At 33.8% G+C, this 19,043-nt stretch overlaps 1 protein-coding gene across 1 annotated transcript; it reads left to right on the top strand.

Annotated features, from left to right (window-relative positions):
• Positions 1 to 14,419: 14,419 nt before the first annotated feature.
• LOC102227374 (transcription factor HES-5-like) lies at positions 14,420 to 15,190 on the top strand. Its single transcript, XM_005811825.2, has 2 exons — positions 14,420 to 14,500; positions 14,614 to 15,190. Exons 1-2 carry the CDS (start codon positions 14,438 to 14,440, stop codon positions 15,043 to 15,045), a joined length of 495 nt encoding a protein of 164 aa, XP_005811882.1. The 5' UTR covers positions 14,420 to 14,437; the 3' UTR covers positions 15,046 to 15,190.
• Positions 15,191 to 19,043: the final 3,853 nt, after the last annotated feature.

Here is a 19,043-nt window from a genome sequence, read left to right as displayed (position 1 = left end):
CCAGATTATCATGTGGTGTTGGACCACATGATTGCTTAAATCTCTGGTTATAGCTTATTTAATTTTGAATACTGGTGATAGTTCATGTGCACTTAAAAATAGATTGAATGGACTGAAAGGATGTCAACAGAATAATGAAAGAGTCTGTCATCTGACACGTCACAGAACAGCTAAACAGGCCCTTTCAGGACACAAACCTTCAGTGACTCATCATCTGAATACACTTTTAGATGACTTGCTATTTTTAAATGTCACACATTAAAGTTTGTGTGATGTGACTGATATTCTGACTGGTTTTGTACTAAAAGTAACAAAAGAACAAAACCAAAATAAACTCTATCAGAACCACTTGGCACAATAATAAACACTTTGTACTAAAAAATACTGATACAGACACAGTATGTGTATAATTATTATTGTGTATGTGCTCCTCCCTTTAAATTATTCACAGCTAATGGATCAATTCTATAAATTCAGTAAACTAAGCAATTGAGTAGATTTGGAATAGTTTATGTTTGACTCAAACTGCACGATTTTGATCTATTAATCAAAGTTCACCAGCCAAGTCTAACTCTTAGTTTTCAGTGCTGGTATGAATTATTTGACCTGCTGCTTCTGTGTGTTCTTAAGTAGATGAGAGGATCTTGACTGACAGATTTGGGGGGAAATCAACAGTTTGCTGACCACATTTGTGTCTGTTATACGTTGAGTATTGTGTTATTTTTTGTGGAAAGTAAACATAGGACAGGCCCTACTACAGATGACATTACCAAGTGTTGTTCTCAATTTGGGATTTGCTTAATTATTATAAAATACCAAAACCCAACCTACAGTTTCACAGATCTGTTAACTGCTTGTGTCATTGTTTTTCTCACATTGAACCTTGAGAAGATTATATTTTTGGAGTAAGAAAAATAAAATCAGCATAATGCTCTTTTTATTTTAAATTTGAGCTTTCTTGAATTGGCTTACACCAAAGTTTCAACAATACAAACAGTGGGAAAACTTCCAAGAGAAAAGTCAAAGTTCAAGTTGATTTGCATTCTTAACAAACTGCAGCTGACACTCATGAAAGGTTTCTGGCACGCTTTATGAAATGGCATCTGTTCTGATTTCTTCTTAAAGTAAAGATACAAGTTTTCAGACATATAAGAAATACTTCTGAGAAAATTTTGTGGAAAAAAGAGGGCAATTTGTGTTTGTAAACAGTCTATTTTATATTGTTTTAATATGTTCTAGTAAAAAATGTTTGTGGGGCAGCCAATCCTGCTGTTTCCTGCCAGATGGTTTGTGACGTCAGGCTTTCTCCCTGTTAGAGCCAAAGACCAGCGTCTGTCACAAAAGTCCTTTTGTGGTGCACTGAGCACATCAATGAAAGACTTGAGTGTGGGAAACTGGAGAAACTTTCTCCTCACACCAACTTTACAAAACAGTGATCACACCTGCTACCTCTTTACTCCATTGCAGTATGCACTATTGAGTGGTTTCAATCAGTATGATACTTCAAATTTGATACTTCATTTTACTTTTTCATTTCTTCATATTTCCAATCTATAGGTATCACTCATTTCATAATTTTATGTCATTAGTAACTACAAAATCTATCTTCTAGATTCCTTAACATCATTTAATAATATTAATACATCTTCTTTTCACCCATGGCTACACATTTCCAAATAACAATAATCCATTTACCATTTAAATATAGATATATAGGGAGATACAATTTAAATATAGATATAGATATTTGAATATAGACATATTTAAATAATTTATAATTATCTAAATTATCTTTTTCCATCATTTCAGTTTTTATTTTGACAAATGAGAAATTTTGTCCCAGCATCAATCCCAAATAAAAGATGTAAGTTGGACCAGAAAAAAGATTAGATAAATAAAATGAGCACAGTTCTGGTAAAGCTTATCAGCTTTATTTACAGCTGAGTAGGTGTTTAGAAATAGAAATAGTCTCATAGTCTCAAATGTTCAAAATGTGTTTATATATATTTGGGTGAAAAAACAGACGTAAAAAAATACATTTTTGTGCTACGAAAATATGTAAGCAACATGTCTCTTTGAACACTTTACTTCTTAATAATAATAAAGCAAAGGTTGGAAACTACTAATGAATGCATGTTAATTTGAATAGTTTGAACAGCACTGTATTGTCACATAAAAAGCCAAGTGGGCCTGCAATATTTTATGGGAAATATGGTTTGGTATTTTGGTGGCAGTTGTACTTGGGCAACAACATAAATCCAGATCCCTTCACTGTGTGAAGTGGAGGAATTCAAAAACTTAACACAAAAGTAATGCCCAAAAATCTTTTGAACAAAGAGAGACTTGCATCGATCCTTTAGTGAAAGGATGTGTGGGAAACCAAAAATATCTGAGTCTCAGAGGCCCAGAAGAACAATAGATTCTGACCTCTGTCCTGCTTGGACACTGGCTATAATATGGAGGAATGAGACTAAATCCTATGTGATGATAAAGTTGATGCTCAGTGGTAGAATCATGTAAACAATAATGTTTCAAAAGAGCTCTGCCAATATTTCTGGAATTTGCAAAGAATATATAAATGTGCAAAATCTTGCAGGTGGTTTAACAAATTTATACCACTAAAAAAGAAGTTTTTAAAACCAAGAGAATAAAAATAGAGGATTTTTTTAAGCAAAGACTTTGCTAAGTGGTGTCAATTAATTCTAGATGATCAAACTCTCACTCCTGATGTTTGAGTGTATTTTAAAATTTTATAAATTATTTGCTACTACCAGTTCTGTTGTTTTCCTGTAGTTGGCTGATGACATAAGACTCGGTCTCTGATGGAGCACGGTCAGCATACGTCACAAAAGATGCCTTTAAAAGGCTTTTGTAGTGCATTGACCACACTGGTCAATGGAAAAGTGTGGGAAACTGAGAGACTTTCTGCTCATGTTGTCTACAAGTCACAAAACAGAGGACACACCTGCTGCATCTGCACCAAACAACATTGTGAAGTTTTAGGAATACATACATGCAGATTTGACAGCTAGGGTAATGATATGAATGAAAATGGTGTTAAAAATTAAAATCAATATTAAAGAAACTAATAAGAAGAAAGTTTAAACAATAAAAAACAGTTATTATATAACTAAATCAACTCATTCTAAGAAGTAAAACAAATTCAGTAAGTGTGGCTTTATGACTCAGATTATCATTGAAAATAAAAATATTTTTCAAACCAAAGTTATGACAGCTAATAAATTCTTAAAATATAATAAAAATATTTAAGTGATTGAAACTTTGAAGCTGTTACTTTACCATAACTGATACTGTTGTAACAAATATGTATATTTACAAATAAAGGCTACTAATTATCTGATATTTAACTTGCTGGATTTTATTTGTTGGAGTTGTTTTAACTTCCATTTTACTGTCAGTCCTGCACTTTATATTTTATATTCATATTTATATTCATATTTTATGCTGTATTTTATTTTATTCTGGAGTAACCTCACAACATTGGAACCTCAAAACATTGTCCTGAGCCGTATGCAACAAAATTTCGTTCTGTATACACCCTGTGCATGCAAAATGACAATAAAGTCAGTCTATGTCTAAGTCTAAGTCTAAGTCTAAATAAAACTATTAACTTTAAAGCATTTCCGGCTTTCAAAAGAGGCAAAAGAGTGTTATTAATGTGATGCATGATGAGGCACACTTCTATTGTCCCTGTAGTCAAAGTACGAGTGTGGGAAACCAGAGGAAACTTACTCTCAAAGTCGCTCAGGGACAATAGATTCAGACCTTTGACCTGAGGAAAGGCAGTGAAAAAGAAACATTCTGACACGCTTTTAATCACTGCTTAAACTTGTATTTTTTTCACAAATAATTCTTCAATCTCACAGCAAGAATCAAAACTTTGCAAATATGTCTTTCAACGGTAAACACACAAATTTTAAAGTTGCATGTTTAGATTCATATTAGTTATTATTATTAGCAATTAAGGCATTCAAGTAATTTGAAACCAGAGATGAAACTAAATAGAAAACCGACAAGTAGCTGCCCCATAAGAGTATCAGTCAAAGTAGTATAAGCTGCCACATATTCTAAAAGATGGATACTGTTTATTTTGCTGTTTATTAGTGAAAGTAATTTTTTATTGCATGGCAGCACGTAAAATGCTGATGTTTTTTAATATTGAAATTCTATCAAAATGTTACATTTAAAAAGTTATTTCAATTTAGATGTATCTAGATGATTAGAGTGTGAGAATGTTTTTGAGACAAAGACTTAACATGATTAGTATGATCAACCCCACCAGGAGGAGAATACCACCCAGAGGGATTTGGCACGTGTGTAGTAGCAGCTGCCTAATTGTCCAACCATTGTACATCTATCTCAAATGTTCATACAGAAGACTCAAAGGCTGTTTGATGGGTCTGAAAATCCCACTATGATATTAAATAAAACAGGTGTTTCCTCTTTCTGTCTCCAATATCTCTGTATATCAAATAATTGACAAAAGACACACTAAAGTGTTGTAGTTTTGTGATTACAGTTATAGTGATTTAAAAATTCACTTTTAATACTTAGCTGTCAGAATTAAAGTCTTAAAAGTCTTATGCTCAATGTGAAATCAAATAAAATAAGGCACCAAAATAATCAATGGAAGCACAGGAGCTATTATCTGGCTGATTTCTCAGCATTTAGTACGTCTTTGATCAGGGAAAAAATCGGATCCCCATATAGGAAGACTGCTTTCCCACATTCATTCAAAGTTTAGGGGCCCCCACCCAAGCTTCTCCACCTGTTCCCCTGAGACGTAAAAGCTGAATCCCAATATGAGCAGTGAGCATGTGGCAAGGCAGACGTCTATTCTCTCCTCTCCTGAGCTCTGATTGGTTCCGACTGTGGGAAACCTCTTCCAAACCAAGACCCACACATTCATATGGAGATGTGCGACTATAAATAAGAGGAATCAATCCAGCAGAGATCAGATTCTCTCTACAGAGACCTCTACAGCACAGAGATCCAACCACAGCATCTACACTTACTCCAGCGATGACCAACTCTCAGGAGCATCTGACTCTGAACCAAAGGGTAAGCATGAGATTCATGGAAAACCAACTCTTATTTGCCTAGATTTGTGTGACTTTACATATAGATGGCAAAATAAGTTTACTAATTCCTTTGATTTTGCTTCTGCAGCATTGAAAACCTCTGGTGGAGAAGTTGCATAGAGAGCAAATCAACAGCAGCTTCAGGAGACTCAAGTTTGAGTTCATTTGAGCTGCCACACAGCCGACATCCTCGAGAGGCAGAGAGGCAGCAGTATCCTGCTGCGGACCAGACAGATGTTGATCGGAGCTTCTTCAGATGTGTCCGAAAGGTGGGCCACTTCCTAGCAAAAGATGACCTGAAGAAACAATCATGGGGAAAACTGCTGAACTACTTCAAAATCAGCAAACTTCCTCTGAGAGGAATGTGGTGGATCCTGACCTCTCTCCACCATGTCCAGATCAGCATCAGTCATGACCGGTATGCAGCGCCATCTGGAGGCAGAGATAGAGACCTGAAGTCTGAAGCAGCATGGAGAGACTTACTTTACCATATTGGTAAATCCTTACTGACTGAACTATACATAGTTCTATGGACTGCTACTTCTGAATGAACAGAATAATTTAATTTGTTGGTGCATTTTTCTGCACAAAATTGTTTTTCCAGTGGAAATGGCACAAATATGTTTTCTTTAACAAAGAAATGTGTTACAAGAACAAAATCTGATTGCATCTGCAATTGTGATTCTTTTGTAAATTTATGATCACATTTATGGTTGCTCATTCCTGATCATATTGATCAAAAGTAAAATGTTATTACTCATTTTGTAAAGCTAAACAGAGTTCTTATTGAACTGCATCTAATCAAGTTAACACAAAGAACTGCTTGGAGAGCTACTGATCATGTATTTTTATTTGTTTTGCAATACTTGTAAAATTGTTGAAGAAACTCATTCTTCTTGTTATATAACCTGTCATTACAGAGCAGATCTACAGACTGTAGTTACAGTCAAATAGAGAAGGCCATATTGGTTAAAAGTAACTGAACTAAACTTGTTTAATTTGTTTGATTTGATTTATTAAATATAAGAATATTCTTTTGAATTAGATATTGTTTTTATTTCCTGAGGAAATGAGAATTTGTAGGAAAACAATCCTACCATTGAACAATAACAGACCATGTTGGTTTAGATTATTTTTCTGTTTGCACAGGAAGTACTTTTTCAATTACCATTAAAATTGATATAACTGATCTAAATGTTATTTTATACCTTTTATCTAAAAGGAGATCCCTTCAGACTGTGTCTGTAAAAACCCTGACATTTTATTTTTTGTTAAAATGTCCTGGATTTACATTTGATGAAAATGCTATGCATAACTTTGACCTGTGAACCTAAGATCTAATCTGTTCTAAGATCAATTTGTTTACTTTAGCACTTCTGCAAAGTGATTTTGCAGAAAACTTTTTCCATGAAAAAATTAAGAATGATTTTTGTCATGATAATTTTGTCTTTTGTAAAGACTGTTGCTCCTCCACTTGTTTTGAGTAAAATGTCTTGGAGATTTTTCAAGTATTGTTATAACGTATCATCACATTGTCATGATTTTGACTGAATTTGTTTTTATTAAAAAGTGAAATACAAGAAGAAGAAAAAAATGCAGTTTTGTTTGGTTTGTGACAGCTCATAGTGTGAAAGACTTAATGCACAGTTTTCTTGTAGTGATTACACACACATTGCTTTAGTGATCAATCTGCCCAGATGCAGATGTCCTACTTTGTTGGACCCACATAGTTTAAAGTTCTATACACATATATCAAAGTAAACACTAATTTTAAAGATTTAACACAAAATCAGGGTTTTTATGACTTGAACCCTGGACAATGTTAAACTTATGAGCTAAAGCATTAATGATATATAGTTGAAGAAAGAGTGAAGAATAAGCCCTCTCAGAGCCCCTAGGGACTATATATATTTATTTTCTAAATAAAATTTGAAAACTGTGTAAAATTATTATTAAACATTATTTTCCTTGGTCCTTGCTCACACACAAGCTCAGAAAGTTAAAATAATTTATTTTAAATTTCCCAAATTCCCAAGAGGAATATGCATGAACAGTTCTACAACACGATTTTACTTTTTATAAGTTAAAAACAGAAAGAGATTACTCCAAAATGATCAAGAATATTCTAAAGATTGCTTCCTCTGGTCTTCTAAAACGTAGAAAGTCAAGTACAGGTTTGCAAAAATCTGCATTTCTGAAAATCTTGCAATAATGCAATAATCCTTAACTCTCTAAATTAAATGTGAGGAAGCCGATTCAAAGCTAATAAAAATCAAAAAATAAAATCACAGTTAAAAACATTACTTACACAGCATATGCCAAACTTAAATTATAGGAAAGTGTGGAAAACCTTTCAAGAGGAACATTTAAAGTTTAAGTTAATTTGCATGTTGACAAATAATAGCTCACAATAGTTGATTTAGCTCCATGAAGCATCTGTCCTGATCTCTTGTTAGTAAAATGTGAAACTTTGACCAAAAGAGCAACGATATGTCAAGGAAATTTGAAAACTTCTGAAAAGTTAAACAGAAGAGCTGACCAGATTATGTTTAACAAATGATAATTCCAAAATTAAACTCTGAGGCAGCCAATCCTGTTGTTTCCCTCCAGATGGTCAGTGATGTCAGGCGCTCTCACATGACTAGGTTCATGACTAACAGCCTCCACAAAAGCTGCTTTCAAAGTCTTTTTGTGGTGCACTGAACACATCGATGAAAGACAACGTGTGGGAAACTGGGAGAAGCTTTCCGTTCACACTTACATCCCAAAATAGAGATCACATCTGGACTCTACTGCCACATTTGCTGTCCAGTGAGCTTCCAGAGATGTAAATCATCTGATTTAATTTTGTTCTTTTATATTTCTATACATGGAGCTAAATATAAAGGTGAACTCAACAAATGGTATTTTCAAAGATTACAGAAATTCTTGTTCTCAAGATTATTTATTACTCTACTACATAACAAGTAAACAACTATTACTTCACCTGCTAATCACAACCCTTTCACCATCAACATATTTTGATTATGTCTTAAATGTAAAGTTTTGTTCAGACTTTCCAAATGTGAAGTGATTTTTAAAGAAAACGTAAAGAATTCTTGCGTAACAATATTTACATACTGAAACCTAAATGAGTCTGAAAAATGTTCTCAAATTTCTAAAGATTTGTTCTTCGTAAGAAATTTATTTTATTCTCAATTAGAATAATTATCGATTAAACATCAGTTTAGGCAACATTTAATTAAAGGCAGAAAAGATCCATAGTTTACTTCATTAACTTAATCATTAACTTTGTTTTTAAAAGAAAACAAAGTGTGCGTGAAATGTTTTGATGAATGACTTAAAGTTGATAGTATTTAGCATCCGTAACCTCTGAAACAGCTGACCAGTGTCCAGGGGGATCTGGCACACTTCTCTTTAAAATCAGCATTTAAATTATGTTTTAACAATAAACTTTGCACTTATATGTCATACGATTTATTGTTTGATGAAAAGTTAGTAAAACCGCTTATAGCTGATACTGCTTGGATATATTGAGGAGATTTTATCAGTTATTTAAGGCAGTCAATCAGACTTGTTGTTTCCCTCCAGATGGTTGGTGACGTCAGACTGTCCCTGTTGGAGCAGACAGCCGGACTCCATCACAAAAGCTGCTGTCAAAATCTTTTTCTGGTGTTCTCACCACATTTGTCATTAAGTGTGGGGAATATGAAAGAAACGTCCTGTTGATGCCAACTACAAATCACAAAATCCAACTTCCCATCTGCAGAACAACTTTGAATCTTTAAGACAAAATGAATGAAAATTTGATTGTGATAATACATGCTATATTTGCATATTTAAAATTAGGACTGTCTTTGCATGTCAAATTTCAAACAAATGTAATAGTAGCTTGTAAAGAAGAAATTATGTTTAAGAAATAAATACTTGGAAACACTCAGTATGTAATAAAAAAAGTGTTATTAATAAATATCAATGAGAATGTAGTAACTTGAACTTTTGCTGCAACATGACTCACAGTTGTATTTGTGGAGAACTGTCAACTATAAAGCATGTTTTCTGTTCAAAAGAAGCATGACTGTGTATCTAATGTGATGCATAATGAGGCACACTCCTATTATTCCTGTAGTGAAAGGAGAGAGTGTGGGAAAACAGAGGAAACTCATGCTCAAATTCACACTGGGACAACAGACTAAAAGATAGTGACAACAGAGTTATCAACTTTCTCACTTATGTGATAGAAATCTTAAAAATCTTTTCCACCAAAAAACAAACAAACCCTTGAAGACTTTTAAATTGATTTGATACATTTCAGTCATAACCTCTACATTCAAAAGTTTAGAATTATATTCATAAACTCATTACTTCGTCAGTAAAACTTAAAGAAAAGACTTACTGTTATGGTAACATCTATATATATAAGAACTTTGATGGTAACAAAATTCATGTGGGCCCATGTCATCGTGCCTAATGATTTGCATAAGAAGACTTTTTGAGAAAAAAATCAATGTGATTCGTTTTATGAACCATAGCTGCAGCTGACTTTCCCAATAACTAAGGTTTGCATTTCTGTAAATATATTTAAATTATTTTTCAAACTAACTAAAAGTAAGACAACAACATTCCTTTAGTTCACAATAGTCAAATTATCTGTGTTGAGGAATGCTTTTGTACCAACTCTGGACATATGGTCCATCTGTTCCCCTGAGATCAAACTGTTGAGCTCTAATCATGGACATGTGGAAGACCCTCACTTCTATTCTGTCTTGTTCAGGCATCTGATTGGTTCAGACTGTGGGAAACGCAATCCAGATCAAAACCCACACATTCAGATGGAGATGTGGGACTATAAATAGGAGTGATGAAGCCAACAGAGATTAGATTCTCTCTACAGAGATTTCTTCAGCACAGAGATCCAACCATTTTACCTACAATCACTGCCACGATGACCAACTCTCAGGAGCAACTGACTCTGAACCACAAGGTAAATATCAGACTCAGGAAGAGTCTGTTATTAGCTGGTTTGGCTAAAGCTATAATAAATAACAGGTTTACTAATGACTGTCCTTTTTCCTGCAGACTTCAACTTGGAAAACACACATTCTGGCTTTTTTCTTGAGAAGACAGCAGAAGCAGCCGCAGCATTCACCCGATTAATGCTGCTGCAGATGTGTCCAAGAGGTGGAGAACTTCCTGTTCAAAGACCAGCTGAAGACACAGTCCCATAGAGAACTGCCGAACCAGTTTAACAAGCTCCAGTTTTCCTCTGAGAAGAACTTGTGAAACTTAGGTCTTTGAGCTTTATAGCTCAGACAAGTGTCTATAAAGACAGCAGCGCCTTCTATGGGCCATAGTAGGGGCGTGTAGACTGAGGTTATATCTATAAGACCATATTGGTGTATATTATTACAAATGCTACAAATGATAAAACATTCGTTGTGTTACTGTTCCTATATGTTTCCTAAGGAAATAGCAGTCAAATCTTTTAAATGGAAAAAGAAAATGCAGCAAGTGTTTGGACAAACAAACACTGAATACTTTAAGATGTAGATGGTCTTTCAGAATTTACTGAAAGTTTTCACTATTTCTCACTATGTGTATATATGTGGTGTGCTGTATTTCCTTAAGGAAACTGTGTGTTACTTTGTAATGAGTTTTTTTTTAAATATTTTCCTTTTTTCTAAAAATAGATCTTGTCAGAATTATAGAAGTTTCAAATGAAAATTATGTATAATTAATAATCTGCCATCATGTGTTTGAAATGATATTGAGAAGACCTGTTGTAAAGTCATTTTTATCATTGCTTTCTTAAAAGTAGAAAATTTTCTCTTACTTATTTACTTTATGTAAAGCAAAACTACTATTATTTTCATCATATGTGTCTTTTGTAAAGGCTACTGTTCCTCTACTTTAATTTTTGAGTAAATTGTCTTGAAAATGTTTACAAGTAATTTTTGTGATGTGTCATCAGATTTATATGACTCTACTGAGAGTACAAAATGAGTTAAATAAATGTATTTGAAATAAATTAAGACCTTGTAAGCTCTTTCTGTTGTATATGCCCTATAGAATAACACAGTGAAAAAATATGTACCCCTTTATAAACAGGGTAAAGGTTAGGGTTTTTCTCCAATTTGCTTTAAGTTTGACTAAGATAATCTAAGTAAATATAAAATATAGAGCTGAAATGATTTATTTATGGAAAAAAAAGTTCTGTTGGGATCAGCAACTGCCATGAAGTGTTCATGATAAATGGCAATGGTTTTTTTGGGTTTTTTTACACACACAAAAAAGCAAAACACATTTTTTCTACTGGAAACACTGGAAACATTTCAACCATGAGAAGTTTCCAGGTCATGTTACAGCATCTTAAATGGGTATTAGTCCAAAATTTGAATAGGCCATGTCAAACTCTTATTTTCAAAAGTTTCACTTCTATCTATTTTTGGGAAAATACTCTTATTTCCCCAAATACTTGGAGATATTTAAAATGTTTTCTTAGTAAATCTGAGACATACATTTGTGCTCCTTTTGGTCAGCAGTGGTTTGACCATGAAAGATTCCAAAAGATGCTATATTTGAATCATGAGCAGTGGGGTTACAAAAGCCCTGTAGTGCCTTGATATCAATCAAACAAATCATAATCCATAAATGTAGCATATATACTGACCAAAACTGACATATAACCAAAGTTACTAAATGATTCTGCCCAATCAGGCCACAGAGTACAACTAATGTAATGCATAATGAGGCACACGTCTATTGTTCCACCAATGAAAAGATAGAGTGTGGGAAACCAGAGGAACCTCACTCACAGAACCGCTGAGGGACAATAGAGCTCAACCTTTGCCCTAACTGGACACTGGCAGACATCAAAAACCAAATGAATGTTTCCTTCAGCAGAAAAAAATGTCAGATTTTTTCCTCTAGCAATATAAGATACATCATATCATATCATATGGTCTATATATGACATAATATTATTTCTATGTTATTGTAGTCCTTTCATTAGTCTATTTTTTTTGTCGGCTTAAATTGAAAATGAAAACAACTGTTTAGTTATTTCATTTCAATAGAATTTTTGGGGATAATGTTAAATAAAATGTTCTGTTACTATGTTATACAAGTCTGCTCAAACAGTATGACACCTACTACTTACTTAATCAGAAATAAAAGCTTCAGTAAAATATTTTCAGTTATTCTGATATTGTGTGTTTTTCTAACAAAAATCAGTTCTAAAATTAACAAATAAAGTGACAAAAATAAAGTAAAGTGGCAAGTGCAATCTTTTTATCTATTCTTGGTCACATGATTTTATGGAGTGTGGGAAAGCTCTGGAGAGTAGCATTTATTATGATCAGCACCACCGGTCCTGTCAACTGTTCTCAAAAGGGATTTGGCACGTGTCATAAAGCAGCTGCTATCCCACTCGTTACATGTATAGATAAAACTTTGACTCAGAAGTATGAGTGTAATTTCAAATTAACTACATAAAAAATTATTATATAACGAGAGTTTTCCAAATCTTTCAGAAAAGGATCTTAGACAATACAAACATCAAATGTTAACTAAGGCGTTTGAGTCATTTGTAAAGTGAACTAGAATTTCATGAAATTTTAGTAAGCAGTCTTCAACATGTTACCAATTTATAGCCATGATGAATCAACTGCCTCATGTGATCCTGATTGGTCAGTTGTATGGTAACCAATGTGCTCACATGAAAACTACACTTTTGTATAATTGTTTCCAAAATAAAGTACTGGTTAAAAACACAAATAAAAACCTTTCTCTAGTAATGTCATTTGTAAATCCATTTCCTATTTTTACTCTTAGTAAACTCTGTCCTCACTATATCATGAATTTGTACTGTTCTTAATTAATAAGCATTTATTTGAAAAAGAAAGGAAGTAAGTAGGACAGACTTGCTGGATCTTCAAGTTGGAGCAATCTTCTGCTCCAGGTGTTGAATATCAAAACTTTTAGAATGACCAGTGTGTTGGATAAGGTGACACATTTCTTTTGTTCCCTTAGTTAAAGCAGTGAAAGGGCAGATTGTGGGAAACCAGGAGAAGCTCACTCACTGAGTCCCTAAAGGACAATAGATTCAGAGATCATATTTAAAAAATGGTTGAATGCTTGCTGATTAATTATATAACAGGACAAGTGTTTCTATAAAGTAGTCACAATGATTATGTAAAGACACCTAAAGTGGTTTTAGGTTAAATAAATACAAACCCAATCCAACAAAAACCAAATCCAAAGTAATTTGACTGTAAACTTCAAAACTACCAAACTACCAAATCCTATATACGTATATTGTGGTCTAAAACCAGGTGTTTCAGTTTCATTGTCCAACCCCTGTATATACAGTATATATTAATTACATATATGTATTTAGTTCTCTTTATTATAATCTGCTTACAGACAATAAAAATACATTTAAAAATTGCACACCAATGTGTCTTTAACCCCAAAAACTAAATTTGGCAGACTTCAGTTGTGTCTTCCCACCTCCATAGTAAAGCTGCACTTAAAGAAGTCAATAAAATTTGTCTCAGATAGGCAACCAATCAGGTGGTTTCCCTCCAGATGGTCAGTGACCATCAGAGACGTGTCTCTGTTAGAGCGTACGTCCAGCATCTGTCACCCAAGACTCCTTTCAAAGTGCCTTTGTAACACTGACCACACCAATAAAGACTGGGGTGTGGGAAACTGGGAGAAACTTTCTCCTCACACCACGAACCATAAGAATGTGGGCAAGTCTATTGATGGGTGCAGCTGCTGCAAATTTTGACTCAGCTTAAAGTAAATTCTAAATAATGTGGAACTTTGTAAAACAAATGCAATGTACAGCCTCACATAGAAACCATGAAAAGTAAAACGCCATTTTAAACAGCTGCAATTATGACATAAGACAAATGTTCTATATCAAGAAATAAAACAAACTACTAAATATGTTTTACTTGTTAGAAAGGATAATTGGTGCAATGTAACTGATCTCAGAATCAAGCAGTAGATCTGATCTCCATGAGAAATCACCTCTTTCCCAGATTCATACAGAGCTCAGTGTCTCTTTCCCTCCATCTCCCACCACTCCTCCACCTGTTCCCCTGAGATCAAACTATTGTCCCCCACTAACATGAGCACTGAGCATGTGGCAGGGCAGACTTCTATTCTTTCTTGGCCTGTGTCATTATTGGTTCAGACTGTGGGAAACTTCTTCAAATCCAGGACCCACACATTCAGATGGAGATGTGGGACTATAAATAGGAGGGACGAAGCCATCAGAGATCAGATTCTCTCTACAGAGACCTCCACAGAACAGAGATCCAGATATGGCTCCCACAATCAGCCCAGCAAGGACCAACTCTCAGGAGCATCTGACTCTGAACCACAAGGTAAATATGAAGTTCAAAGAAGCATAATTATCATCTGTGGGACTTTGTAAATGTTGATACCAATGCCACACTGCAGAATGAGTTTAATAACTGCATTGTTCTTGTTTCTGCAGCTCAGAAAGCCTCTGGTAGAGAAACTACGCAGAGAGCGAATCAACAACAGCATCGAGCAACTCAAGTCTCTCTTGGCTCCAGAGTTTCTCAAACAGCAGCCAGAGTCTAAGCTGGAGAAAGCAGACATCTTGGAGATGACCGTTTTCTTCCTGAGACAACTGCAGAAGCAGCAGCAGCAGCATCCAGCTCTAGACACAGGAGCTGTTGAGTTAGGCTATGCCAGATGTGTCCAAGAGGTGACAAACTTCCTCTCCAAAGACGAACTTAAGACGCAGTCCCAGAAGAAACTGTTGAACAACTTCAGCAAGCTGCAGACTTCCTCTGAGAAGAACCTGAAAGAGGCAAAATTCTCTTCTGTGAACTACACAGTCCAGACAAGTATCAATAAAGTCAAGAGTCCAACCACCAGCACCCCCTGGAGGCCATGGTAGACATCGACAGCCTGAGGTTATTGCCTGAAAAAGTATACCAGACTGGTAGACAGAACATGTACTGACATGTGTTTCTTTGGACTGCTTCTATTGAATGAAAATAAGCATTTAATTTACTTGTGCTTTTATGATGCATATTATCACATTTCCTGTGGAAACAACGTAGTGTTTTCTTTTAACAAAAGAAATGTATTGCAAATCAAATTGTCTTTGCAATTGGGATTTCTCTGTAATTCTGTGATTTACTACAAATTGTTTAGTACTGATCATAATGGTCAAAAATGAAATTGTCTTCTTTTTTGTAGGACAAATTTCTTTGAACTTTTTCTGAGTTAGCAGAATTACCTTCTGTGCAACTTTTATGTCTTTGTATATCACCTAATAAGTTACAACTCCCTCCCAGTGAAAGCTCAATGTTGGTTTTTGAGTGATTTTTTCAACTGATGCTTGAAAATTTACTGAAGGATCTGTGACAATAGTTCATTTCTAATGTTACTTTGTAAATGCTTTGGTGTGTTCGTCTCACATTTAAGTTAGGCTTAGTCATTATGTGATCTGTTGTAAGGTCAGTCTATTTTTTAACTTTGTTAAACATTTAATCAATAATATGAGTTGTATTTGAAAATACTGTATTGTCATTTGTCTTTAAAAAAGATGTTTCTCTTATCTTTAGACTTTTTCTTGTTGAAATCGACAAGTTGTTGTGATGTGTCATCACTTCCTGCAGGAACTTCTGTACTTTCTGTCTCATTGTGCCTTTAATAAACAACTGAGCTGAAACTAAAATCACATCATTGCACTTTTTTTACTAACTTTGGGTTTTTAAGTAACAAATAAGAAAAATTTATAAATTTATACCAGGCAATAATCATAAATTGATAATCAATGACTTAGGCTTCACAACTCTACTTATGTAGGTTGAGCATCTACTCACACAACGAGGAAAAAGAATGTTTTATACAATCTATGTCAACATCTGGTTTCAACTATATATTCAGTTACTTCTGTATAAAAAGTCTCAAAAAGACTCAGCAAAACTAAACTACAAATTGTCACAGCATTGTTTTATGTGTTGATTTAAATGCCAATGCTAGAAATAAAAAAAAAATGTGTTGACGTGTCCCCCCATTAAAAAGAGTCATGACAGTGTACCTAATGTGCTTAATGATGCACACTTCTATTGTTCCTACAGAACAATAGAGTGGGAAACCAGATAAAAGTCATTGTAGGGCAATAGATCTGGACCTTTGACCTGAGGAGAAACAGGTTAACTGAGAGACTGAGCACTAACTGTAAAAGGCCTACATCAGAATGCGTGCTTTCATGTTTTAGTAATCCAGTTGATTTCTGCTTTTTTATTCTTAACTCATTTTGCACCTTTGCACACTAAAAATAGCTCCTTCTTTAAAGAGAAAATTATTTTTAACATGAATGTAGTGAAATCTTGCCTTATTTTGTGATTTTATTGCTTCAATGTTGTCTAAATATTTTTTGTATTATTGAATTGTTAGCATTTGTTACTTTAATTTTACTTGCCTAATACAAACTTCAGTACTGAAGCCTTTTCACCTTTTAAAGGTTTTTAAAGCTAAAAGATAAATCTTTGAAAGCTAAATCTTATATAACAGTATGCATCTTTGATGATGATTCAGTTTGCTTATTCAGTTTTAGTGACCTACAAAACTCATTACACAGCAAAACATTTAGTGAAAATTTAATAACAGTTATGTTGTCAAATGTTGATTTCAATTGAGATAGGAATGATTTTCTTTTAGACCTAATGTCTTAAGAAATTTTAAATTTGAACAACTTTAAATGTTTTAAAGAAATACGGAAAGAGGGTACATTTAGATTTAGGTGGATGAGCGGATTTCATTTAATCAGCAGTGAATGAAAAAGCCCTGAATAGGAGTTTTACGTAATTAACATAATCAACCTCACCAGCAGTTGACCAATCTCCAAAGGGATTTGGCACATGTCGAAAAGCAGCCCCTTCCTTCTTAAATTTGTTTAAACATTTGATATGGAAGAAAAATACTAATTACAATTCAAAAAGTATGACAATAAGTAAAATATCTAAAATAACCATTAATTTCAAAAATATTTTATTAACCAAATTAAAGTAGGATCATAGAATCTATTGTAGTTAATAAAGGTACATGTTTTATGTACAAGTTTCTCTTAGTAAGCACAAATTTCATTATGTTTGTTTGACAGAGGCAACCGCCTATTTAGCGGCACACAGAGCACATACTGAGGAGATTCTGCTCTGATTTGTAACAATTTTAATGCCATTTTGTTCTTGCAATTGAAAAAAATCAAAACTGTGAAAGATTTTTATGTCTTTGTGCAGAACCTTCACTTTTAGATGTTTGAAAGTGAAATACTGAATAACAATGGCCCTCCTTAAAGAGGTCATGATTGCCTTATGCTTTGCATAATGAGGCACACTTCTATTGTTCCTCTCATCATAGGACGGAGTGTGGGAAAACAGAAAAGGCTCACTCACAGAGTCGCTGTGGGACAATAGATCCCGACCTTTGACCTGAAGGGAGACAGATTACAAAGGAGCCCAGCTCCAGATACACAAGTTGTTTTCAGCCTCACTTAGATAAATCTGTTACTTTTTTACAAAGTTAATATTTCTGTAGGTTTGTTTCTCCCAAATATATATTTTTGCCAATTCAGTTTCTTTAATGTATTCATTCACAGGAATCTTACCACTTCCACATATATGTTAAGTTCTGGCTTAATGGCACAAATTGATTTTAACAACAGAAATATATTCAAACAAAAGACAGTTCACCATTAAACATTTTATGAATATTGGATTTTTAATACCGAAGCAATATTAAGACCAGACGCCAAAGGAGAAACCTAAAGTAAAAACAATAGTGTACTCATAAAAATAACCTCTCAATCCCCTGTTTGAGAGGTACTTGTTGAAATCATGATTCTTCACAGCACTTCGTCACCATTGAGACTAACAAATGGGGTCATTAATGATATGAGAAGAAAAAATGCAACACAAAACTGATTTACAAGTTTACAGAACAACTTTGTAGTTTATAATTACTGACCTGAAAGAGGATAACGTAGAGGGAAATATTTTTGAAACGGTGGCTTTGACACTTTTACATTTTTCTATGTACAATATTCCTCCATCAGAGTAGAAGACATAGCTTAAACAATATAGCAAACAAAAGAAAAATAAAATGAATAAAAGGGTGTCAAAGAAAAGATTTTCAAACTTCATTACAATCTTCTTGGTGCTTCCACTGTTTTTTGTGGCCACTACAGTTTAGTGGAAAGGTGTAGCTAATTCAGTTATTTACAATTTGTTTTGTGTACCTCTAGATGGCACTACATCCTTCATTGTTGATATTTAAAGAAAGTTGCATATCACTGCCCACTTAAATTCTCTAGCATCTTTAGAATGAACCGTTATTAAACTCTGATTTACTTAGAACTTATGATCGATTTTATGTAAGCACATTTATTATACAATTGTTTATATTTAAATTGATTCTACAAAGAAGTACATTTTATATTGTTATTGACAATATAAATAAAAAATATTTTCATATATTTAAATACATATACATATATTTGGACAAAATATGCTTTTTCTTTCCAAATTTCCTTTTCTTTAAGGAAAAAGAATGTGAAATCACATTTTATGTCCATTAACCAACCTGAATTCAAACACTTGTGAAAATCTCCAGTTATTCTGTTTACGTTATCCTCATCTTTACAATTTAAAAAAAGTGGGACAAGTTTCTATGGCTACTTACATTCAGGTAAAATTTCATAAATATGTAAAAAAAAAATTGTAATAAATCAACCCATCTACATATTACAACAGATCACAACAATAAAATGCTATGGAAAATGTTGCAAAGTAATACAACTAACTCTGGATACTAATAATGTAGGTGAATGAGATACACTTGTAGCAAATTACTAGTTCTCCTGAGGGATTTGACACACTTCAAGAC

Source organism: Xiphophorus maculatus, chromosome 20, assembly GCF_002775205.1.
Source record: "Xiphophorus maculatus strain JP 163 A chromosome 20, X_maculatus-5.0-male, whole genome shotgun sequence".
NCBI classification, from domain to species: domain Eukaryota; kingdom Metazoa; phylum Chordata; class Actinopteri; order Cyprinodontiformes; family Poeciliidae; genus Xiphophorus; species Xiphophorus maculatus.
The sequence above is the reverse complement of the archived record's forward strand: the minus strand, read 5'-3'. Positions and strand labels throughout refer to the sequence as shown.